This window comes from Drosophila subpulchrella, chromosome 2L (assembly GCF_014743375.2).
Source record: "Drosophila subpulchrella strain 33 F10 #4 breed RU33 chromosome 2L, RU_Dsub_v1.1 Primary Assembly, whole genome shotgun sequence".
NCBI classification, from domain to species: Eukaryota; Metazoa; Arthropoda; class Insecta; order Diptera; family Drosophilidae; genus Drosophila; species Drosophila subpulchrella.
This window is the reverse complement of record NC_050610.1, coordinates 14087259-14112499: the sequence shown is the minus strand read 5'-3', so window position 1 is coordinate 14112499 and position 25241 is coordinate 14087259. Positions and strand designations below refer to the sequence as shown.

Sequence of the window (25241 nt, the reverse complement as noted above, 5' to 3'; positions counted from 1 at the left end):
CTTTCAATCGCTTGGCTGGCTTCCAGCCTTTCAATCGACCGCCTTCAACGATCTCTCTCATGGCGATTCGTGTGCGTTGGGGTTGGGTTCGTTTTGTTATTGGTTCAACTGTCGCGTAGCATTCAGTATTCAGTATTCAGTGTTCAGTTCTCAGCTTCAGTTCGTTTCGGTTTCAGTTCGCAGTCAGTTTGTCAACGGGTCGCATGCGTGTTCGGAAAATCGCGCAAGCCGAAAATTACTTTGGAATACAATAGGCCAAAGGAAATACAAAGTTCAACCATTTTTGAAGTGCAGTGCTTGTGCAGTGATATATCTAACATTTCCCTCTAAGGAAAATACAAAAAATAGAAGAGGAATCATGACATCCTACGGTTCAACAGGCTGCTTTTTGCTCGGCCTCCTATCCCTGCTGATGTTTTTCAATACAGGTGGGTTTCCAGACCTCCATTCCGTTGCCCTGCATAAAATGGTAGCTAATTAAGTCAAGAAGGAGTTTCGGGTGGCCTGAAGTTACTTAAGTGCCTGGGCGTGATTTCCCATTTAAATGTGCAGCAAAACGAGCTTGAGTTCACTGAACCAAGTCAAAAGGGTTCGCTTATGCGGAAAATGGGGGAGAAACTCAGTCAGATTAAAGTATTTGACGGTTGCTGAAAGCTTGATAAACTTATGGTAAAGAAATGGCGCATATATACCAAATCATTTAAAGGTGTTTAAATATTAAAGCAAATTAAACGGATTTTATGGAAAAAACAAGACTTAAGAAATGGTTTATATTTTAGGTTAAGAAAAATAGATTTTTATTTTCAAGTTGGTCAGAAGACTTAGAAAAATCAATTTCAAGAGAAATTAAATCAAAAACTTGAATATAATCAGTTGTTTTTTACGACTGACCCCATTGATAAGTCTTTTGAAATACATGGCCATCTGTCTGAATTGCGTTAATATTTTTCGCATTATCAGTGCAATTGTCTGGACAGAAGAAATCCTCTTGAAATACCTGAACTTAAAGAGCAAAAAGAGAAAATACAAAGAGTGCTTGAATTTCCATGATTTATTATTATTTCTCCACTTGCTCGATATTTTTCCTCAGCTCATTGGTGTTTATTTTTACTTCAAATGCACGACGTTCGATGGTAATGAGAACGAAAATATTTTCTCAACCTTAAATATGCAGAGAAAATAAATTTCATAAATAGCCAAGAAAAATGTCGGAGAAAAATGTGGTGAAATGAAAAATGCTACTCTTATTTTATTTCTGGAAATTTTCTCATTACACAAAAAGGGGTGTAAAAAGAATTTTCATACCGAGGTCTCAGCAATTACTTGGACTTACCTCAAATTTTCAATGAAAAAGCGTGCCGCATATCTGGTCATGTCATCAACTAAAAGTTTATTTGTGTTTATGTTGCGTGGGCGTGGCAAATGACAACTTTGAGTGGCATAAACCCAACTGACCACTCCGGCCCACCTCAATAAAAATGACTAATCTGAGATCAACTAGAACGATATGGAAATAATGAAAATTAAAGGGTATGGCCAGAATCAACACACATTACCGAGACATGTAATTATTTCAGTATAAACAGCTCATCTGCTAGCCAGATACTCGATGAGGCATATCCAGCCATAACCTTCGCGTAATCTTAAATGACTGTCGGCAGATCGTCTTAATTAATAATCCGCTGCTGTAGAAATTGCCTGGGCCAAGCCTAATTAAATCCATTGAGTTGCTTACTAATTCACTGCAATTTACTGGGATGTAAAACGCAGTAAACTCGAATATGAGAGCTTAACTAAAGTCCCTAGAAAAACAAAAAAATTGTAGTAGTGGATTTAAAGTAGATCTGGCCAAATGATTATTGATTGCATTATAGTATGATGACAGCGAGGAGAGAGAATTTATCAAATTCAGATTTATCGGATTTATAATTTACATGGAAAATCAAGATTTACATTGTAAATGAACAAAGGAAAGTACAAAAATGTTAATGACGCCACGCTTTTTCTGTCAACAAATTCAATGTTTTTCTATACACTTTGTAAGCTGGCACATGTGTAATCCAAATAGTACTACATATATGGTATATTTTTAAACCATCCGAATGTAAACATTTTATGGTCACTGCAGATGCCAAATACATTGTATTGTGCAGTAAATTTATTAAAAGCTGAATGAATATCAAAGCTAATCCGTATAATATATGTGGTATACAAAATACTCAGCATTTTCTAGCAACAAATCTTAAATATTACTTGTAAGCAACGGAATCAAAGAAAACTGTATCATATGTATTGTGTAAATAGCCTTCAAAATGATTTTAATAGGTATGTAACGAGGCTATAGCCTAATCACTTGCATTGCCCATCCCTTTACATTGTTTGAATACCTAGAAAGCTCGCTAATTATTTAGGTATTCGGCACAAATATGCGGCAATTTTGATAAACGTTCGACGGTCTATGCAATTTGTATTTTCGCAGTTGAACGAACCCAGATTGCATGCCAGTCAAAGGCAAAAGCGAAACTTTCTATCGAAGCTCCAACCGAACCTCTATTACTTTTTAGGGTCACAAAGTTGTACCCACCCTACAATGGAAGCTCCACACACTCGTAACTTTCCGAGTTTAATGCGTTGCGATATGGACGACACTTTGTGGGTAGTTTTTTTTTTGGGGGGAAATGGGGAAACCCGGCTGGTAATCAACACGTTTCTTTTGGGGGCCAAGTCGTAGGGTTTGCTGACTTATGTATTATAGATGTTTGGGGGCAGATCCCAAATGTTGCAAGTATAACTTGCAGTTCGCCTCAAGTTTGGAGCTTAATGGAAAAATTGCATGTGAACCCCGTTGACGGTGTGTGGGAAACTTTTTTAACCCCCATTGTTGGAGACTCGTACTTACGATATACTGGAATTCCATATGCCTATATGGTCGCAAAGGGCAATAAACTTTATATATTTTCTAGGCTTGGCAGAGGTGGAATTGGATTATAAGGGGTAGGAAGAATATACAGAAAGACTGCAATTAGTGGGTTTCTTTTAAGGGTGCAATATGGTAAGGTTGATTCCATGTTAGTTGAAATAGGAAAAACAGGAAGGAATGGAACATGTTGAGAAAGAAAACTGATTTACTTACTAAAGTAAAAAATCTTAACTTATTTTAATGATTAATCTAATTACTTTGCAATTTTAAGTTGGAATACATTATGATAATGGATCCGAAACATAGATTGATTTAAGATCAGACTTTTTTCTTATACCATACCCCTCTTACTTTTACACCAATGATTAAAGCCAAATTCCGATGGCCAAAAGAATCGGCGAAAACATCTCGTCCAACAAATACTTACGCACTTAGCGGCCACCATTCGGGGCCCAAATGCGTTTCGATTTGGATTCGGATTCGGACTCGTATGTTTTTGACCATGTTTGGGGGGCAGTTGCGGCTGCCACATCGGTTGGCATAATGCAACCACAACCGCAACCACTGACAGGCACAATATCAATTTTCAGTTTCCATGGAATTACAGTCATTACCATTAGTAAACTGCCACCGAGTTGGAGCGGACGCGCAAATAAACAATTCTGCAAACGATCTGACAATTCAACTGTCAATTAATTTCAATATATTGTAAATGATTATAATTTCCATCTCGGTTACGCCGTTTTTCGCGGCAGTTTTTTGGGCTCTCGATCGCATTGAATTGCCAACTGCCAATGCGAATGCGAATCGAACGCAAATTGCAATGTTTATGCTGGTTGTTTATGGCCAAATGCGGTCGCTGGCCGAAAAAAACACGTTTTCGGCCAATGCGTTGGCACACTTCTCCGGCCTTTCCCCTATCCCCCCTTTCCCCCTTCTCCGTCTCTCCAGCCTTTCGACTTATCTAGGCTTTCGCTTAAACGCACCTCAACGTGTTGGCTAAGTGCATTTAACCCGAACGTTAACGTTTGACGTTTAAATTGGCCAGAGAAACGAGTTTTATGGCCGCCATCACAGCCGCAGTCATCATCATCACTCAAATATTCTCGGAACCGCTTGCAGCAAGAATATCTCTATGAAGTGCACAAGTTTTTAAAACCAAAACGATCTATTAAATGATATAATCTATTTCCATAAATATTCTATCTAACAAGCCGTAAAAAAAAATATCCAAATTTCTATATCATTATCCCTTAAAATCTATTCTTAGTTTAGATACTTAAAATACTTCTAGACTCAAAGGTAACTACTTAACCCTTGCCATTTCTTCTTGTTATACATTTTTATTGATCCTTCATGCTATTTAAAAACTACACATCTTTATGATTATTTTTCCCAGTGCAACAATCGTGAGCCCAGTTTAATCAAATGATTATTTACACACTAGTGACTAGTCGCGGTGGCTAATCGCACGCATAAACCAGCCGCAGTCGAACTTTTTGACACTTTTATAAGGCAGTTGCCCCATAGCCTGTCGCATAAATAACTCGGCCAAAAGGCTTCCGACTAAAATTAGTGGCGGTTCGGCAGTATTTTAAAGATCTCCGCCAACGGCATCGAGCGCAGCAGGAAATTATGGCCTAGTGGCCATTCCAGTTGATTATGATGGGATGCGATTCATTAGTCAAACGGTTATGGATTCGGAAAGCAAAAATTAGTTAGTTACTTTATTATGGTGCAAATAGCTGGTGGTCTTGGCCAAACAGAATATCAGTTAGACTTTTAAAATGGTTAAGGTGGTGCATTAAAATATTTTTTTAAAATATTTTTAGATTCACAACTAGCAAAAGGGTATAAAAAAAGTAATATGAATAAGTTATTATTCTGGTTAATAAATCATAAAATTGTAGTTTTGATCACGAAGAATATATCTCAATTAAGAAGACCAATTGCCTACGTATTGAAAAGTGGATTGGAGATATGTTTTAGTGCTCTGAAGATTATCTGAATTGTTAATGCCCCATTAATTGATATTAATTACCCATTGCAGCCTCGGCGGTGCTTCGATGCTGGCGCTGTTCCACGGACGTCTCGAATGGCGAGTTCTGCAACGATCCCTTCATGCCGGAGTCGATTTCGGAGCAGCAGCGCTACTGGAGCTACGTGAACTGCACCTATTCCGTGGGCGCCAAGTCGGTGAATGCCCGACCCGTCTGCAAAAAACTGGTGCAGGAAGGTGAGATCGAAACCCCCTCTATATGGCCAACCTGTACTCACTCGGTGTCACAGCACCTCCAAAAGAAAAACCACAGGCATGAATAATTGTGCACCCGTTGCATTTGCATTGTTGTGACCGCGTGTGCGGTCTATGGACAGGCTGCACTTGAAAAAACAAAGTACTAGAAAATAGTCGTAAAAGTCCAGTATTAAATATTAAAAAAATTTAAAGCATTTTAAAAATGTAACAACATCTTTTTAATAGTAGCTGCTGTTCTACAGATTTTTTCAAATTAAAAAAGAACAAAGTATAAAGTTATTATGTTATGAACAGTTCCATTAACTATTTACAAAAATTTCAGAAATGAAACTTTTTGAACTTATACTACAAACTACGAACTAAAAAAGGTCTATTTACACATTTAATAGACATTTGATCAGAGCTTTTATTTATCAACCCTTCAAATAATATTCCCTCAACTATAGAATTATTTCATAGCCCCTTTATCAGTATTAAGATATCAGTTATAATTTGTTCAGAATTTTTTTTAGTGGTTAGGAGGGAGGGGATCGCTAGATCGACGCAACTCACACCCGGCTGTGGCCGAGAGTCAAACAAGATTGAAATTTATTGCCCTGACAAAGTCCAAACAAGTGCAGGCGACACAAAAACTACAAAAAAATAAAGCAAACAACGGACAATTGCCAATGGAACGACTTGGATCTGCAAATGCAACGGCAGCTGCCGCTGTTGCTGAGCGTTTGCAAAGGGGGCGTGGCAGGTGGCGACCGGGCGGGACAACAACAACAAAAGGGGAAACAACAACAAGTGGCGACATTTTGGCCCGCAGTTGCATGTGCCGCTAATTTACGGCAAATTTATGTGGAGAAAGATCAGGCGAACGGGGCGTATGAGTGATATTTCGTGGTGGCTTTTCGGCGATCTTAAGTCCGATTTTACTGGACTGTCCACCCGGTTTTATTGCTAGTTTCATTTGTTGTCTGTGGCCAAAGCAATTTGTTCATTTGCATATGACAAGAAAAGCAGACCAAAACAAAGCAAACAAAATTGCAAATTACCAAGCGATCCGTGTCGTTACATTTTGATCTAAATTCACTTTGCATTGTTTGGGCCATCGCATAAATTTGCCAAGCGGCAGACGAGTCGGTTTCGGATTTTTAATGTGGGTCAACCAGTCAAACAATGAAATACAAAATCTTTTTACTATAAATGATGGAATTGCCTTTGGCAAAACTTTGTTGCTCGCAATACAATAAAGAGTTATTTATTTAAACCGCATGAACTGCACAAACTTGTATAGATACAAATTGAAGCCACTATAAAATGTAGCCATAAATTATTCAAAAATTTGATTTATTGGTGGTTAAAAGAGTATTTATTAAGGGTTAGAAAAGTCAAAAAGGTGTGATAGTATATCAAATTAAAATCTATCTATTAGTTTACAAAACAACAAATTAATTCATTGCAATTTAAAGCCCATCAAAAGCGGCGGCCGGGATTTCTAGAGTCGCATTTAAGCAATTTCTTATTGCCAATTAATGAACACCATTAAATTTTTGCAATCATGCGTCTACAAATTGGTGCGGCGAATATTTGCAAGTTTTGAGCTTGGCAGTTGGCAATTAAAATTGCAATTGCAGACTCTCAACCGTCGCAGTATCTATATCTCTGACTGGGTTTTGGTCCCAGAGCGACATGAGCAGCGCTTGTAATGCGCAAAATACATAATATACGGGCCGAGCGGGCTAAGGAAAAAATATACACAAAATACATATAAATTAATTAAGTTGTTGCACAGCGTGAAGCGCTCAATTACGAGTCCAAGATGAGGGGCGAAAATCGGGGGCTATGGCGGCAGAATGTGTCTGAGAAAAATGCAACTAGGCGATGCAACTTGTTGTTGCCATCTGGGTTTTTTTTTTTTGGTTTTTTATTAGCCGCTAAATTAATTGCCTATGAAGTTTAGCTTAGACGAGTGGCTAACTTTTTGGCAAATGTCAAATTAAAAACGTATTCCATAATGCCAAAATATGAAGCCAAGCAATTAGCCGCAGACTGTTGATTTACGTCTGTGACTGCAAATATTTTGCAACCTGTTGCAAGTCGGCCTAGGACCATTTTTGGCGGCTAACAGCTTATTTCTGGCTCTTTTCTCCGGGGAATCGACGAACCAAAAGGGAGACATACATAAAGTCAATTTTTGATATATATGTTTTGACTTACAAGTTAACTACTTTGGGCTTGCAACTTTTGATGCAATTTGACCGCTTTAAAACAAAATTTATTGGTTTTTTTCCCGCTTAAAAGGTTTTTCCAAATAAAAATGTGAGCTATTTATTAAAAAATTATGTATATTATTTTAAGTTTAATAGATTCATTTTATTAACTTTATCCTTAACTTAAAATTGCTTTGATATAGATTAAATTATGACCGGCTGTAAAAGAATATGTTGGTTCATTTTAGTGATACAAAATATTAATCAATTTGCTTTAAAGTAAATTTAATATTGATAAAATATGGTTTTTACCCAAGAGTAAAGTAAGTTAGCTGCCCTGTTATATTTTTCGCTTTAATTTCCCATGTTTGCAGCAACAGTTTTTTGATTAAGCACACATAACGAGCCATAAATAATTAAATTAATTAAAATTTAAATTTATTGCGCCGTGTGTGCGGTAGACAATGTCCGAGCGGCATTTTTGGCCGGGGCTGCTCTGGCCAGCGGAGCACGCGGCGTATGCGCAATGTGGCACACACGGCGGCCGCTGCATTCTGATGGCGGTTTTGGGCCTTGTTTGATGCGACGACCGTGATAAGGCGACAATTGTCAACAATTTTATTAGTTCGACGGTGGCCCACCGTCCACCGTCTGAGCCAATCACAAAAATGGCCAGCTCTGACCATTTCGAGCGGCTTTTAAAGTTCGCTTTTGCCGTATTCCATTGGAAATGTTTTTACCAGTTGGTCGTTTTGTTCTATTTGCTGCTCACACACACAAAACACGCAATTTGTTGGGGATTTTTTTTTTTTTTTTGTATGATTTGCTCTTTCTGGTTTTCATTTGCCGTCTGATTGCAAATTGTCTCTAGTTTCGTCGAGTTTGAGGTACGATTTGGCAAATCGTGTGCGTTTCGCAGGCGGCTCAGTTTTATTTTTTTCAATATTATTTGCCGGACAAAAACATTTATAAGGCCTTGAACCTATTGCAGTTCAAATGGGATGAGAAAAAATCACCTCAAAATATTTCTTTGACGTAAGAAAAAATTTACTAACAGAAAGGATCAAAAAAGGCTTTAAAAGTCATCAAGCAAATGTTTAAAAATTCTTTAGTTCACCCTGTTTTATCCTTTTATTATTTTTTAGCTGCTGGCAGCCATGACCACATGGCTTTTATTTATTTTATTTGTGCCTGGCGGCATTTCAAATGTCATTTCTGAGATATTTTCATGGCTCGAAAAGCAGCCCACGCCGGCACGTACGCACACAGATTAAATTTAATGCGCACACACAGAGCAGACATTAATTAAAATGATTAAGTGAATATATTTAAATGCTGATCTCTCCCCTCCCATATTTTTTTCAGTGTACGGCAAGCGGGTGATTTCGCGTTCCTGCTTCTACGAGGACATGGACGATTCGGCGGACAAGTGCGCCAACGACCAGACCTCGTCCTACATAAAGACCGTCTACTGCCGCACCTGCACCACCGACGGCTGCAACGGAGCCAGTGGCTCCACCCCGCTGCTCCTGCTCCTCGTGCTGCCCCTCCTGCTGGCCTCCTTCAGGCACTTGCCCCTATGCAAATGAGCCAACGGATCCGGCCCAAACCGGACTTAATTAAGGGACTGCAAGCTGGCCGGGAGTTTCGGTGCTTAGCCCGGACTTAACTGAATTTCTTCAACGAGTTTTTAGTCACTTTGTCACCCCCACGAATCTGCACAAATCACACACAGGAGAACGGGATGCCGTCGGCTGGAGAAAGTCTTTCTCATCAGGGGTCACCCATTCGACATCGTCCTTGTAAATGTTACTCGGTCACTCGGTCACCGTCACCTCACCCACGAAAATCAAACAGTTACTCGTAGTCACTACTCTACACCCTTCATTAAACACTCGATCACACACTTAACTTTGTTGTAATTTGTACATCTTTGTAATATTTTTATTATTGTACTTTTAATTGAAAGGGCGGAGCCTTCGATTGCTGCCCTACGTAAATAAATAAATCATATTTAGATGGTATGCGAGGTGTACAATTATTGGGGTCTAAAGGATTGGTCCGAAATTGGGGATGTTATGGGTTATAGGAATAGCTATTAAATGTCGCCTTAATGTGATTTGTAACATCGCCTATGAAACGAGAAAATGACTAAATTTTTTATAAAAGACACAAAATCTAGATACGGTATTGGTAAATAAAATAATAAAATATTTTAAAAGAAGTATAGGTACATTTAATACATACAACATTCAAAAACTTTTACAGTCTATAAAATAATCATATAATCACTCAAGTACAAAGAGATTAAATGAGACATAGAGATCAAAATACATAAAATCTTATTCCCTGTTTAGACATTGGCTTGGCAAAACAAGTACTTTTGAACTACTAGTTCTTAACATCTAAGGTATGTTTTCTATATTCATATATTTCGCACTGAATTTCAGCAGAGGAATTATCAAATAAAAAGATTCTAATCATAGTTGGCTGTGTTGTCCTACGCACTTTCCATCCAGCCGGACCTACAAAATGTGGATGCCACCCAAAAAAAAATCAGCTCCCGCCCGTGCGATGGCCAAGGACGCGACGACTCCTGCGAATACGTTGCCTTTGTGGAGTCGCCTCCTGGACCACAATGCGGATGGTTGTGAGCGGCGGAAAAGTGACGACAAGCAGACGAACTACGAGGTGGAGGTCGCCGACCGATTGTGGTCCTTGTGGGGCACCGCCCAGCAAGTGGAGCCTGAGGATAGTACCACCTCGGCGGAGTCCGCAGCCGGAAGGACCTCGGCTCCTGGCAAGATCTTGGCCTGCTGTGTGGTAGCTTGTTGTGCAGGCAGTTTCCATTCCCTGGACCATTGGGACACTCGGCTGTTGGACACGATTCTGGTGAATGGTGAGGATTACTACGATGAAAGTTTGGCGGCCAGGCAGCGCAGGGATTTAGTGGGCGAACTCACCCTGGAAACTTTGAACACCTTCTGCTGTCTGGATGGTCGCAACTTTTGGGTGGACATCGAAAAGTTCTCCGTCGGCAAGTTGTACACCAAAACCAAGAGCCTGGGATCGGCATTGAGTGCGTTCTTTGCCCAGCACCTGCAAACGGGTATCCTTCAGCTGAGGGATCAGGCCCTGGCCTTTGGTTTCATACCAGAGTATGCCTCAGGGGGAGCCTTCTTTCTTTTCCATTGCCAGGCGAGGGGGAAGCCCCTTTTCAAGGACTGCGAGAGTGCTCCCTATGTCCTGAGGATGCGAAAGCTGCAGCAGCTTCTCTACTGCATGCTGATCACTTTAAACGAGCGACGACGCAATGTGCCCTTCAGGATCTACAAGGTGGGGTGTGTTCCCAGTGCTGATTAACAGGATCTTTCAAAATTGATTAGTTTTCAAAAAGGTTAGCCAAAGATTGCAAAATTCCAATTTTATAGATCTTTCTGTAACACCCGTGCTGACGATTTTATAATCCAAAATAAACCACAATCAAGCCAAACAGAATAATAATAAATGCATTCCAGCATTACATACAAATACAGAACTTCGGGGGTTAACTAAATGTTTTCACCACTATTACTATCATGATAATTATCTTATTTATAATATATACATTATAATAATATAATAATACAATATCGTGATAATTAATTATTATAGTGCACTATTGAAAAAATGTATATTATACTTTATTCAGTAATACTAAGCTACTATAATATAATAAGCTCATCTATTACTGTGTTTATGCGATGCCGAATTCACGCTTTCATTTCGCGATTTCAGCCGATTCGTGTGTGCATAAACGCCATTTCGTGAATTCGGCAACACACGAAAGTTGACTATGAATTCAACCTCAAAGCGTGAATTGGTGACAATTAAACTCCGGTAACTCTGTATAATTATCGGAGTTGCCACATCGATATAAATACATAAATACACCTAACATTTAACAAATTATTTGTTCATTTAGTGCCAATGGAAACTAGTTTTCATCTTTTATTTTAACGGTAAAAAGATGTTATACTGGCTTGCACATACTTTATCTTTAATACTAGCAAGATTATTTCATGCGAATCGATAAAAAATAATCGGTTTAATAATCGCTAACACCTTTTTCCACCGGTCCGGCACCTCTGTCAGCTGAGATTGATAAAATGCATGAATTCGGCGGTGTCGCATAAACAGGAGCAAATTTTATTTCACGCTTTTAAGAAATCATGAAACCCTTAGCATAAACATAGTATATAAGTAAAACGCTCTAGGAAAGTATACTTAAGGTAGGGTGATGTCATCAGCCACATTACACCCCGTTCCATATAGTATAAAGACCAGTGCATATAGTCACCAACTTAAGCTCTCGTAACCCACATTAAAAATACATTTTGCCAGGCAAATCAAAAGTAATTGTCTCACTTCACTGCGCTTGACATTGCAAATGCTTTGAGGAACAAACGGTTGCCTTCTGGCAGCAGTTCATCATATTACATATAAGTCTTTATATATGTGAATATACTCATTTATGGTCTCCAAGCGGAAATGAGTTCAGCCTGTCATTCAATTGGCGAAATTCGTTAATTGCCAACCACGCAAATTGAAAATCTCCGCCAACTCTATTCTTTTTTATTTCATAGCATTTGGTGACTTTTAACCCCCTTCATTGAGCGTAGGATTTGCAGGGTTCACAGATTGAATGCAAAGACAAATTGCTACTAAATTTCTGGGGCCGCACGGTAGCGTGATAATTCCATTATGCTTTAATTAAAATCGCATAAAACCAGCGGTGTATATAAATAAAATTTGTCACATGGCACGAAAAGCGAAGGCTGTCATAAAAAAGAAAAACACTTACAACATCGAGTGAAATAACGCAAAATAAATAAATATATATATAAAATGGGTGGCAACTAAGCTGCGAATAAAGCGTTTTGGCCATTTAAACTTGTCGCACGGCTTTTATTTGTTTTTTGGGTTTTAGTTTTTTTTTTAGTTGTCGTTGGCTGGCGAAAATGTCGTACAGAGTTTCCAATAAAACTGGCCATTTATCATGGGGCAGCCGCTTTGGAAAATATATATTGAGAATCGACAATCGAATGTTACGCATACGCCCCGGAGGGCAGCTGTTGGCTGTTGGTCGCTGCGCATGCGCAGTCAGCGATTCGAATGCGATTTTCCACCGATCAGGCCTTAACCCCGGCTATTCTTGGCCCGATCCGATCCGATCCGATCCGAACCGATTCGATTGGCGGGTGCGTGCGCATTTTTCACGCTTTGTCAAACTTTGGCATCGAACCACTGGGAGGAGGAGGAGCAACTATAGTAATGCCGCAGATTAGTGTCAAGATTTGCATACGAAATCGTATATCTGCCAGGTGCGTGTGTCGCCAATTTGGTAAGAGTGTTGCCAAATTTGGCTAATTCCGTCGAGTTGCGGTTGCCAAATGTTGTGCCACTGCGTCCTGCACTCATGAATCATTTTTGTTGCCTGATGTGAATCATTTTTAATGGCTAGCCGCATTCAAATCTAGATATGTCAACTGCTTAATAAGGGGGAAGTGGTTAAAGGTATTAGGTGATTTACATCACATGAGGAGTGCTGCTAATCGATTGTGGGCAAGTTATTTCGATCTTAAAAATGCTTTTAAGACTTGTTCTTTTTTTACGAATTACTTATTTGAAATATGCGCTTAAAAAGAAAAGCTGTTATTGCTGTGGATGGAGTCCTCACTTAGCCGAGACACAACCCATGTTTTTAGGGTGACCATGACTGGACCCAAAATCTTTTTTATTCTCGATAATTCAAAAGGTTTGTTTTTTGCTTTCCTTTAATTGTTTTTGTTTGTTTTTTAATTTAGCGATAGTTTAGTTGTATTTTTTTTAAGACAAGAAAGAGGCTACCAGGCTTAAAAAAAATATGACTTATATTCTCGGAAGAGGAAAAACACTTGGCACATTAATTAAAAAATGTTGAATTTTATTAGCTTTAGAAAAGTGACAGCACAGTGGAACATAGCGAGTTTAAGGGATGTTTCTTTTTTTCTTCGTTTAAATGCACTATTTAACCGTTTTAAGTTAAAGTTTTTAATTACACTTTATATAGACTTAAAAGAGCTATCTTAAAGGTCATAAATATTTTCCGCCAAATTCTTTTATCAAATATCCAAAATAGTGAATAAATCATATTAAGAACTTTATCTAATAGTCGCTATTGCACTTCAAGGATTAAAAATGTTATTTAATTTTAAAAGTTGTTTCCCTGTTTCCTTTGGTAAGTGAAAATTAAAAGTAAAATTTAATACCTATGTAAATTGCACAATAAATCTTTCATGTGTACCACATCTAAAACCCTCGTTTTATAGAAGGAGTCTGAAACATATTTGTTTTATTTTTATTTTTATTGTCTTCTACAAAACAATATACCATCGACTATTTATTTTAATATATTTTGCAATCATTAATAAATTTAAATATAATAAACATTCAGTTATTAATACATGTTTATTTATTTATAATTTACCCCACACACCTATCTATAGAGATAGTTAGAGATTGTTTGTTTTTCTTCCCAACTATTATAACAATACACTGCCAAATCAATTAAACTGCATTGTTTATGGCCCCCTAGAGAAATCGAAAAAAAAAGGGCAAGCGACTTGCAAAAACAAAAGCAGCAAATGCGTGAGTCTGGCTGGCTGTCTGGTGGGATTCTTCGGGTCTCTCAGGAAGTAAAAAAAAATAAAGGGCTGGCAGGGGTTTCCCCAGGAGCCGAGGCAACAACAACTGCACTGCCGGCAGCGAAGCGGCTGCGCTGCCAGAACTTTCAGTACCAAGACTTGGCACTCTGGCGAAGAAGCCTCGGCAACATCCACAGTCGTTCCTCGGCCGAGCAACCGTCTGCATCGCGCGCAGCTCTCGAAACGATTTCGAAGCCCCACAAGTACAGACCCCTTTGAAGGATATATAGTATACCCATCTCCACAGGCGCCGCCAAGTCGCGTTCCGCGTCTCTAAAGGATTCCCATAAACATTCCAAGAAAACAATGTCAGCGGTGCCGATTAAAGCCCTCCTCGCTGGTGTTTTCCTGCTGGCCAATGCCTGGCACATCACAGGTGAGCAACATCTAAAAGGTGATGTGTCGATCAGTAAATAAAACACTCTATATCTCCTTGTAAACATGAAACCCGCAAGAGGTGGTCAAATTTTTCATATATTTTCGGGTGTGCACAGAGAAAAATCTAGTGCCATAGTTGGCTTTTGAAGGCTCATACTTATACTGTGTTGAAATTTAAATAATACAGGTTAACAACAATCAAAAGTTAAGATAATTTATAATATTATCTCAATAAAAAAATAATACAACAAATAAAACAAACAGTTTTAAGGCAGAAATATATGTTATATTTTTTTATAACATGTATTAATCAATAAAACCAAAAAAGGATATCACACAGAAGAAAAAATTAAATTAAAGTAAAGTTCAAAAAATTAAAATACCAATTTTACATTTATTAAGCTATCTTCTAGATAGATAGTATCTGGATTCATAACTAAAATTCGTTCCTGTGCACCTGTAATTTCATCTGCCATACAAGGTCGCCGATCCGCATAAAGTTTGAGGTGTGATGGTTTTTCTACTAAGAGCCCATGAATGAAAATTGTTTTCAATTTTCTCTCATTTTGTTTATGTAGTTTTTCCGCCGGCTATTTAACGATTATCCCTTGTTTATGCAAATTCTCAAAATTTTGGCTTACAACTAAAAAAGTTTCAGGTGGAAGCCATTAAATATACTTAAAACTTTTATGTTACTCGTGATTCGAAAGAGGGATTTATGAGCGATACTCAGAGTGATGGAGGTTTCTGCTGTTTTTATTTGTTGTAAACAAATTAATATCGGATGGGTGAAAAATAATGAAATATTAATAGGCGGCGATGTGGTCTTTAATATAGGAAGTGTTTGGTTGTATATTTTGCATTGAAACACGTGTGGAAAGAGTAAAGACATTTGAAAATTATGAAGATATGTGATTTATTGCGAGAGGTTAACCCAATTTATAATGGCAATATGCAGAAGATATATAGCGATTTTTTGTTTATTCCTAATATTTGTATTTCCCATGTTATTACTTTAAAATAACACCTGCTGAAAATTAAGTATATTGAAATACTTGTTATAACTTAAAACAATATTTATTGTTAAAATATATATTCGCCCTTCCTGTATTCTTTAGTATAAGATTTACTACTTTTGAAGTCTATTGTTCGGATGTAATAACATTCTTTAAATTTCCAAATATACTGCGAATTGCCTCATCTGGTATAGGAAACTTTCTTGGGTCAATGCTTTCTTGATGAACATCGCTAAATATATACACGTGCATTTTCGCATTTCGGTGATTTTCACGCCTTTGAATGATTGGCAACCTGCACGCCTTATAAATACAAATATTCGCCCGACTGCCAGACATTTCCATATTTATATCCACAGGCATTTTCGGCTTGTTTCACTTGATTTGCCAAACAGAATGAAATCAGCGAATGCAGCTTGCACATTTGCATGGTACGTTAAGTATCTTCGAATCGCCTCTGATGATGATGAGAGTAATTGGGGATTGTGATTGGGTCATTAGGTGGTGAATCGAAGCAGCAGCTCCTGCTCCCTGTTGCTCTCAATTAGCCCTGTTCAATGTGCTGCAATTATCTAATTGCTCTGTTTTTGTCCTGGCTTCAATCTGGATTTACGGTTTACGAGATTCGGGAAGTGCGCATGTCAGAGTGGCGCCAGGATGTCGTCTGCTCCAGTTTCCCGCTGTCTTCGGCATCTGACATCCCAACATCGCCCCGGAAAAAAAACCCAACCCCTCATGGCAAAAAAAACTATGTCAGACTCTGGCGGTCTTCATCCGGGGGTTAGTTCTCCCTTTTTCCGACTTGAATTGCGTAATTTGCGCAAACTGATAATGAATCGAGATACAGGCTTTTGGGGGTACCTTCATTAACAGGAAGCCCAGATTATCCTTACACACATCCGATCTGTATCGGATTATATTTGTTATTCTTCTGCTACATTCTTTAAGGGGGTGTTTTTGTTTATTTTTAAACAGAATTCATGGCCTTCGGGGTGGAAAGCTACAAAAACAATGCATAAGGGGGATTGGAGTGCCACTTCCTCGAAACAAGTCTCAACTTTCAATTACCCGAGAACCGCTTAAAAGGAAGCCACACCAAGTCGGGCCATATGCGTGACCTAACCGAATACTTTCAGAACGTTAAGCGTGGGCGATATAAAACCTTTAAACTGCGACCTTGATGAGCCCATAAGATGCACTGAGAAAAATGTAATAAAAGGTCATGGAATAGGTCGCAAATATGCTTAGATAATTAAGAAATCAACTTATCTTTTTTATCTAAAGCTTTTTAAATAATAATACAGAAATCAAGTATATTTAACTTTAAATTAAACAAAGATTGCTACTATTTATTTTTTCTATCTGTATCAGTAAAAAACAATCAATTACTCACACTATAAAGTTAAGGCCTGTGCCAATTACCTGAAATTGTTCTTCAAAAACTAAAACAAAAGAGCCAACAAGGCTTGGAAAATGGATACAAACGGAGTAAGGCTGGATTTTGCATATGTCCAGTCAATATAAAGCTGCCACACTCTTCAACCAACTGGCATTCCAAGGCCACGACCATTCAAGGCTTCCAAGCGTATACGTAATATCGCCACCTCTGGTGTAATAATGTAATTTAGCAAAGAAACGAGAAATTTATAAATATGTTATAGTCAATATTTGACAGCCACCACTCCTCGGAGGAAAACCCTTCCAAGATTGTTTGCCTTCGAGCTGCCCGAGTGCTTCACTGGACTTGTGGCATGTTTGCCTTTTCCTGCGGTAAACAAGGCGAGTCCTGGCACTTTCACCTGCCAGGACATGCAAAACTCTTTCAAGGACACAGCCGGCGATCTTGATTCACTGTCGCGCAAAATCACGCAACCTTATCAACACAATTAGTGGAGTTTCCCTCCTATAGCCATACCCATAAATCACATCATCCAAGCTCTTGCACTAATTAAATCATTTGTGAAATTCTATTAATAGTAGAGAATCATCCAAACAGTTTTCTTATGTTTTAGGTGTGAAAATTAATTTAGATGTGCGAAATGAACGCGGTGAACGGAAGAATAACAAATTATTATGAAAAGGAAAATAAACACTGAACCGATATAATAATATGTTCCAGACAGTGGTGGCTAAATTCAAATACTAATGATTCATCACCTTTAAACTAATTATTAAAACATTCATGATGTAAATAAAATTATGGTTGCCAAAGTAAACAACGTTTAATGAGCAAAAAAAACAAACACTTTTCTAGGAAAAAGTGTTAGTAAAAAATTATTATGTATTTATAGAAGCAGATCCATCAGGTAGCAATCTAATGGGGTCCTTACACAATACACTTTATTCAGGTGAAAGAAATCAATAAATGATCTCTCTGATGTTATAGCAATTTTACCAAAAAACTTTAAAATTTATTCGAATTTATTTTTAATCAGAAAGTGTAACTATAATGAAGATTTATATATATTTCACATGAAAATTTAATTTAAAAGTAGGGATTCATGTTGTATAAATTAAATAACTTAAATACAACCGTACAATTACTTAAAAACTGTGTAGGAATGCGTATTACACTCTGTGCAATGATCTAAATATTATTTTCCATCAAAAAAGGATAACATATTTTTAATACCAAAGCATTGTGCTTCATCTATCATTTCTGCAAAAATCTCGAAACTATTTAGCCAGTACTTTAACAGCAAGTATTCGGTTACGTATACGTAATAAAATACGACTGAGGCGCCACATCGACTGTCCACGCATTCTCCATTTTCGCAGTGGGTGGCCTGAAAAGTGGGCGGCACATGAATCTGATGATGTCAACCTCTCTGGCTGTGAACTGTTTGGGGGGAAGTACACAAAACTGTGTCACCCTCTTTTATATTTAGACCACAGACAAAGTTTATTTTTTGGTGGCAAAATATATTTTTTCCCAGTGACCCCATGAAAGGTCAACTGAAGTTCGCTCTGCTAATGGAATTATTTTCTTCCTTTTTAGCTGGAAATGAGCAGCGTGAGAAACAGCACTTACAGTGCTGGCACTGCAGCTCGGACACCATTGGAGCGGAGGACTTCTGCGATGTGACCTTCCAGGAGGACAATATACCCACTGACCTGATCAAGGAGCGGAACATCAATCTGCTGAGGAGCTGCAACAGCACCATCAACTCCGATCACGAGCGGGCCGTTTGCCGCAAAACGGTGGAGGAGAGTGAGTAATCTTATTATTAACATGTCTTTAAAGAAGAGGTCGGCAACAGAAGCAGCGGCCCGCGGGTTAGGAAGTGCCTCTGCCGCTGCTCTGTCAGTCCACTGACACTTCGACATGTTTTGCTGAGCAAATCACACTTACAACTGCTTTAAATATATACATATTATTAAATATTAATCCAAAGTATTATTATTTAAATTCCAGATAACGGCAAACTGATCACCAAGCGGTTCTGCTACTATACCAACAAGTCGGATCCGGTGGAGCTGTGCAACATCACCAGTCCGGAGAAGAATGTGCGGCGGATATTCTGCCAGGACTGTCTCACCGATCGCTGCAATGGAGCCTTCACAGGAGCCTACATGTTGGAGATCATGCTGCTCCTGCCCATTTTGGCCCTAATCCATCAGTTGGCCATCTAAGCGAAACATCTCTCTATTGTATTTTAGTTGAAACGTGATATTTTGCCTGGCCTTACGGGCCGAGCTATGGCTGATTAACGTTTACGTTTAGCTCGATTTAACTTAGTTTTTGGGGACACTGTTCTCCCCCCCTCATTAGCTTACATTCAGATTGAAATTTAAGGTTCGTTTATAAGTTTATGATTTGCCTGGCCGAGTGCCAAATGTTTGCCAAGCTCAAAGCCCGATTAATTCAAGATAAAACCAATTCAGAGTATAAATAAATACAAGTATAACAAAACAAATCCAATTACAAAAGATTAAGTAAATGAAACAATAATCAGTAGAGTTTAAACTCGCAAGCACAGTAAATACCCACTAAATAGTCTATGTACAACATGATATTTTATTGTAAAGAACACAAGCCTTCACCTATGTAATTATCTCAGACGCTAGACAAACAAAACCAATTAAAATCAAAGTATTAAAGCACTAAAACATACAAAACACACCGAATAAAGTTCACATAACTAAAGTCTTGGTAAATGGTTGGGACTTAGAGGTATTTTAGAAGGTCAATAACAGCATCAACCAGTCTTTGTTTAATCCTTTGATCCAGACCGGAATAGAACTCCTCCAGTTGGATGCTCTGCCAGAGTTTTGCCATGTAGGCGCAGAATTCCTGGTTGATTTCGCCACCTCTCTTATAGCGATCGTACAGCATCAGTTCGGCTTGGATCATTAAACCATAGGACTCCCGATTGCCGGTAATGTAAAGCTGGTAAAAAAACGCAGCCAGCTTTGTGGAACTTTGCAAGGTGTAAACCCTATGGAGCACTCTCACCAGAACTCTGTTCAATTGGTCTGGCTTAAAAATACAATGAAATTTACGGGAATGCTGACCGATGGCAAACTGATACTTTCCCAGTTCATGTTCCTCGGATTCCAGGGCTTGCCGGAACAGATCAGTGGTATTCAGGATCTCCAGATGTTCGCGGATCTGCTCGCGAATGAGATAACCCTGCAGTTGTTGACGAACTGTGACATTACTCTCCTTCCGACACACCACATGCAGCAGGGTTTCCTCCAAGTCCTCGATTTTGGCCACATCCCTCGGGTAGTCGGCTTTTAGCTTTCCCCAAGTGGCTGACACCAGGTAGAGCTGCTCGGAAACGGTTCCATTGAAGTCCTCAATCAGCTGGAGCATCCTTTTGTTGTCATAGCTGATCACCTGCGTTCCCAAAGTGGCTTCAGTTCTTACAAACAGCAGGGGGAATATAAAAAACAGTTTACTAATCATCTCGAGACTTGAAATGCAACTGAAATAAGAGCAGCTGGGTTATCTTCAATCTGAGCTTATCAGCTTGGCTCTACCGCAAAGTGCTCTCACGGAAAAATGAGCTTATCACTACCCTACTACAAAGGGTACTTGGATTTAGTACAATCATTTGGCTAATATCAGAACTTTAATTTGATAAATAATATTTTAATTTTTCTATTTGGTATTAGTTCAATATTTTGAGTATAGTAAGTAGATAAGTATTTTTAGTCCAGCACAAACAAATGAAACATGGAATTTAAGACATGCTTTTAAAGAGGCCAATCCCCTAGATATTGTTTCCCCCACTAATCCGAAAATACACTGGGATAGCCATATAAGTCGAATCCAATTAGTCGACCTACATACGAGACAATGCAACCCTCACTGATATCCTGCCATTGTCCTTGTTCCACTGGCCCCAACATAGCCTTCCGTTCAGCCATTTTCAGCCCCCATGTCTGGCCAGCTGGGCACATCTAATTAAATTTATGCAAATTATTTGCTGTCCTTGTTGATTAGTGACACCCCATCTGTGCCTCATTAAGTTTCGATCGTGCTCAATGAGATGAGCCAAATTAATGTTTGCTGCTTGCCCAAAGCCATTTTAAATTTGATGACATACTTTTGGGCGATAATGAAAAAAACTTGCCTGAGACTAGAAATCTTTACAAAAGCACTCAAGTGTCTGTAAGATAATCATTTGTCTGCTATATGACTACTGAATCTTAGAATTAGCAAGTGAATTCTGTCGCTTAGAATTGTTTTCGATGCAAACAACACTTTAGAGAGTGGATGTTAATGAATCTGTTACTGACTCAAACCTGTCAACTTTACCTTAAATACAGAAGACACATATTGTTTTAAATGCTAATATATATATGTAGCAATGAATTTAATATTTAAATTGGGTACTACAGCCTACAAAATAATACTACGGGCATAGACCTACAACGTAATTTAAATTACAAACAAAACACGACCTGAAACCAGTTTTCCCAGGCGTGAAAATAACAATAGTAATAATGATAAACTCAAATTTCCACTCAAAGCATAAGCCAGAGAACGATTTCTGAGACCCTCAATATTTCTCTTTTGAGAGATGTTCGCTGCTGAGTCGGCGATGTATTATGGCTGGAACTGCAATACTGCTGTTGTTCCAACTCGCAACGCTCAACAGTTTCAGACGTTCAGCAGATATCGTTGTCTTCGGTTCATACTCGTGCTTAAGATCACAAAAGATCATTTTCGAAAACGCAATAGCCAAAAAATCAAGTGTTGGTGAAAATGGTGTCCGCTCTGAAATGCAGTTTGGCCATGGCCGTTATGATTAGTCTGGCCTGTTCAGGTGTGTTGCATTTTAAAACCGTGGGCAGTGGAAACGGTGTATTTAAAAAAGTTCAAGGAGAGCCAGTTTGCAGAAAATTAAGATATTTTTACAATCACTTTTTACTTCTGGAATAAGCAAATTTTATTTGGGAAAATTTTAACAAAATTCTGTCGTTCGTATTACTAAGCTTGTAAAGTTTTTTTTTTCGGTTGTACATTTTTATATTGAACTAAAAACCTCTCAACACAGATATTAAATTTTTATTATAGTTTGGGGAAAATTAAAGATTTTTGCGATCACTTTTTACTTCTGTGAAAACTAAATTTTATTTCAGGAAGAATTTGAACAACATTTTTTTTGATTGTACATTTTTACATTGAAGTAAGAACCTCCAAATTTCTCCATTTTCTTTTATATATAAAAATTTCCTAATTAAAATACACAGATTATACATTTGTTATAGAAAAAATATCCTTATCTTGAAATGCCCACCGCTTTACTTCGAAGCCTCCGTGTTACATATAAAAATCGTTAAAAAATATATTGTTTAATTCATCCATCCATTAAATATTGTAATAATCCCTACAGCCTACGCCCTTAAGTGTTATCAATGCGAGTCCCTGACAATGCCCAAGTGTGGTCTGAAGTTCGAGGCGGATGATAGCCTGCTGATTGATTGTGCCCGCATTGGACCCCCTCGCTACCTGCAGAACTTCTTCCCCCTGCGCAACGCCACTGGTTGCATGAAGAAAACCCTCGAGAGCGGTGAGATTACAGTCCTTAAAAAATAAAAAATAGGTGAAACCTATAAAAATACAATTCAAAACATAATCCAAAAAATAAACATGCAATAAAGCTTAAAAAAAAATTCAACTTTAAAATTAATCTTCCAAAATGAACAATTCCATAGCAACTGAAACTGAGATTCTCAAGTTGCTTACTTCAAGCAACAGATAGCTAAATTTTAACAACACATAACCCCTGAGATCATCAAATAGGTTTTTGTGTTTAGTCTCTGATGTCATGCGTGCTATTTCGCTTTTTATTCGACGTGATTTCTAGTCACTTTTTTGCGGCTTATTTTCTTGTAATTAACTCAAATTGAGAACTTAATTCGTGTTGTGATTGAATGCCGCAACCTTTTCGCATTCTCACGCTTTGCATTTTAATTTATATGCGAGGTAGTTGTGCCATTAGAATATTTCGTCATAAATATTATGATCGTTTTTTAACTCTATTAAAGCCAAACAAGTTTATTTCCAGAGACGAATCAATTATAAAAATTGTAGAAAATTTTACAATTATGAGATCACAAACGAAAAATAACAGAAATTCCCTGATAATAATATGTATAAATATTTTTTAACGCGGTGCGAATTGTGTTTCTTTGTTTTTTATCACAATAGCGTAGAGTTTATATATTGAATACAGCTCAAGTAAACAATTAACAAGTGCCAGGTGCTGGGTGAACAATAGGTTCATTTAGTAGACCCCACCAGAGAAAGTTGTTTGCCCCATTACTCATGCCAAAACCAAACATCTGCTCCCATTCCAGTGGCCGGACATCCGCAGATCGTGAGGAGCTGCTACTTCGGGGACATCAACAATGTCCAGGGTGGCTGCCAGTCGGATCCCTCCCTGCCCTTCGTGAAGCAACTGGGCTGTGACGTCTGCACCAAGGACGAGTGCAACGGATCCTCCTCCCTGGCCCCCATCGCCGGAGCCGTCCTCCTCTTCTTCGGAGTGGCTCATCTGCTGGCCTAGATCCTAACTAGCTAGTAACTTAATTGTTTTTAATTTTCTATGGTCTTGCTTTGTGTAAATCTCTTCTAAATTAAATATTTAATTTGATAATAAAAGAGGGACAGGAGTTTGTCCCAACAATATACCAAATAATGTTGTAACCTTATTTATTATTGGCTTGGGGGGATCTGGGGTTGAGTAATGTTGGCTTAAGAAAGGTCCAGACTTAATGAGTATTCTGATCAATTCAAGAAATGTTTAAAAATGTTTTCGTATTTACTTTGCTTAATAGGAGTCAGAAAATATTTAAAAATTTATTAAATGTTAGGGAAGGCATTGAAATAATCCAATGCCAATTCAGCTACTAATATTTTATAATAATAAGTCTAATATTTTATTTTAAGCACCCATCCTACGCCCATGCTTATTTTAAAGATTTCAAAAGTATTTAAATAATGTAATACAATAATGAAAACAATATTATTTCAATGTTGATTTTTCAAGCCTAGCTTTACAATGACTAAGTCAAGTTAAGGGAAAAAAATATTACTAGTTAATTATTTGCTTTGTAACTTCGACCCAGCCCATAAAAAATATTCACACAGGCCGACATGAGTAACTTCTCAAAAACTGTACTTAATTTACAAAAAGCAGTAGACCTACAGTAATCGCAATTTGTACGGTGAACACATTTTAGGTAAAGTCATACAATAACAATACAATTCAAAATAAAATCAACTGAGTCAGAGTCAAACATAAGCCGAATCTGTATAATATGTCTGGGATCTGAGAGTGAAACACCTGGGGTCTAATTAGTATGTGCACCCACATGAGCAACAAAAATTTGAATGTTGGTAAAAAAAAAGGTCGCACAGTTCCCCCCTTTTTAAGCGGAAAGTGGGATTTATGTTCGTCTGCCTACTTAATTACATATAATTGAGTTCAATTTCATTTGCAAGTCAAGTTTCAGTACTCCACGCATCGGATTCGAGTTTACAAAGTGTTAAATGCAGCTCAGAAGAGGTCAAGAAACTCTTGACCGCGATCTCCGAGAGCACTTCCCCAGATCGGAGAACTCTGGAAGCTGCAATATCCGAAGTCATTCCACCCCCGCCTGCACCAATTAACCCAAAGTCATTTAGCATAATTTCAGAAATTACTTAATTGAAGAAAATAGAAAATGCCTGCCCATGTTTAGGCAAGATCGGAAAATTAAAAACCCTCGCTTAAACAAAAAGTCTAGTTTAAATTGACAACATATTAATTGGGCGTTGAATTACATTGTGACCATATACGGAAAGAGTAATAAATAAGACATTGCAAAACTTTTAAAACTGAAATTATAAATTAAAGGCTAATGGGACTTTCTGAGCTGCAAAGAATTTTATTTTCTTTTATTTTGTATAGTATGCTGTATAGTATTTAAAAATAATAGTGCTCTTATACTCATTATCTTTATATTTAATCGTTAATTATTCGTTGAATATTATAGTGACCATATGCGGAAAAAGTTATAAATAAGACATTACAAAACTTTTTAGACTGAAATTATATATTAAATGTTTATTGGGGTTTCTAAGCTGCAAAGAATTTCCATTTCTTTTATTTTGAATAGTATGCGGTATAGTACTTAAAAATAATAGTGCTCTTATACTCCTAATCTTTCTTTGCAATTAGGCATTTTTCTGCAAAGCAAATAATATTTCCGGAATCCATTGATAAGGTCTGGGTGTTTTGAAAGCTT

General features: G+C 37.9%; 5 protein-coding genes across 5 annotated transcripts; 4 read left to right on the top strand and 1 right to left on the bottom strand.

Annotated features, from left to right (window-relative positions):
• The first annotated feature begins 132 nt into the window (after positions 1–132).
• On the top strand, positions 133–9399 carry LOC119547974. The gene is made up of 3 exons (XM_037855025.1): positions 133–428; positions 4971–5156; positions 8741–9399. Exons 1-3 carry the CDS (start codon positions 359–361, stop codon positions 8962–8964), a joined length of 480 nt encoding a protein of 159 aa, XP_037710953.1. The 5' UTR covers positions 133–358; the 3' UTR covers positions 8965–9399.
• A 448-nt stretch (positions 9400–9847) lies between these two features.
• LOC119547577 lies at positions 9848–10876 on the top strand. Its single transcript, XM_037854480.1, has one exon. It carries the CDS (start codon positions 9908–9910, stop codon positions 10736–10738), a length of 831 nt encoding a protein of 276 aa, XP_037710408.1. The 5' UTR covers positions 9848–9907; the 3' UTR covers positions 10739–10876.
• A 3375-nt stretch (positions 10877–14251) lies between these two features.
• Positions 14252–19615, top strand: LOC119548330. The gene is made up of 3 exons (XM_037855520.1): positions 14252–14476; positions 18493–18705; positions 18910–19615. The coding sequence occupies exons 1-3, from the start codon at positions 14407–14409 to the stop codon at positions 19125–19127; spliced, it is 501 nt and encodes a 166-aa protein (XP_037711448.1). The 5' UTR covers positions 14252–14406; the 3' UTR covers positions 19128–19615.
• On the bottom strand, positions 19493–20414 carry LOC119548329. Its single transcript, XM_037855518.1, has one exon. The coding sequence runs from the start codon at positions 20404–20406 to the stop codon at positions 19663–19665; it is 744 nt and encodes a 247-aa protein (XP_037711446.1). The 5' UTR covers positions 20407–20414; the 3' UTR covers positions 19493–19662.
• A 1185-nt stretch (positions 20415–21599) lies between these two features.
• Positions 21600–23635, top strand: LOC119548537. The gene is made up of 3 exons (XM_037855830.1): positions 21600–21772; positions 22343–22519; positions 23310–23635. The coding sequence occupies exons 1-3, from the start codon at positions 21712–21714 to the stop codon at positions 23516–23518; spliced, it is 447 nt and encodes a 148-aa protein (XP_037711758.1). The 5' UTR covers positions 21600–21711; the 3' UTR covers positions 23519–23635.
• The last annotated feature ends 1606 nt before the right edge of the window (positions 23636–25241 follow it).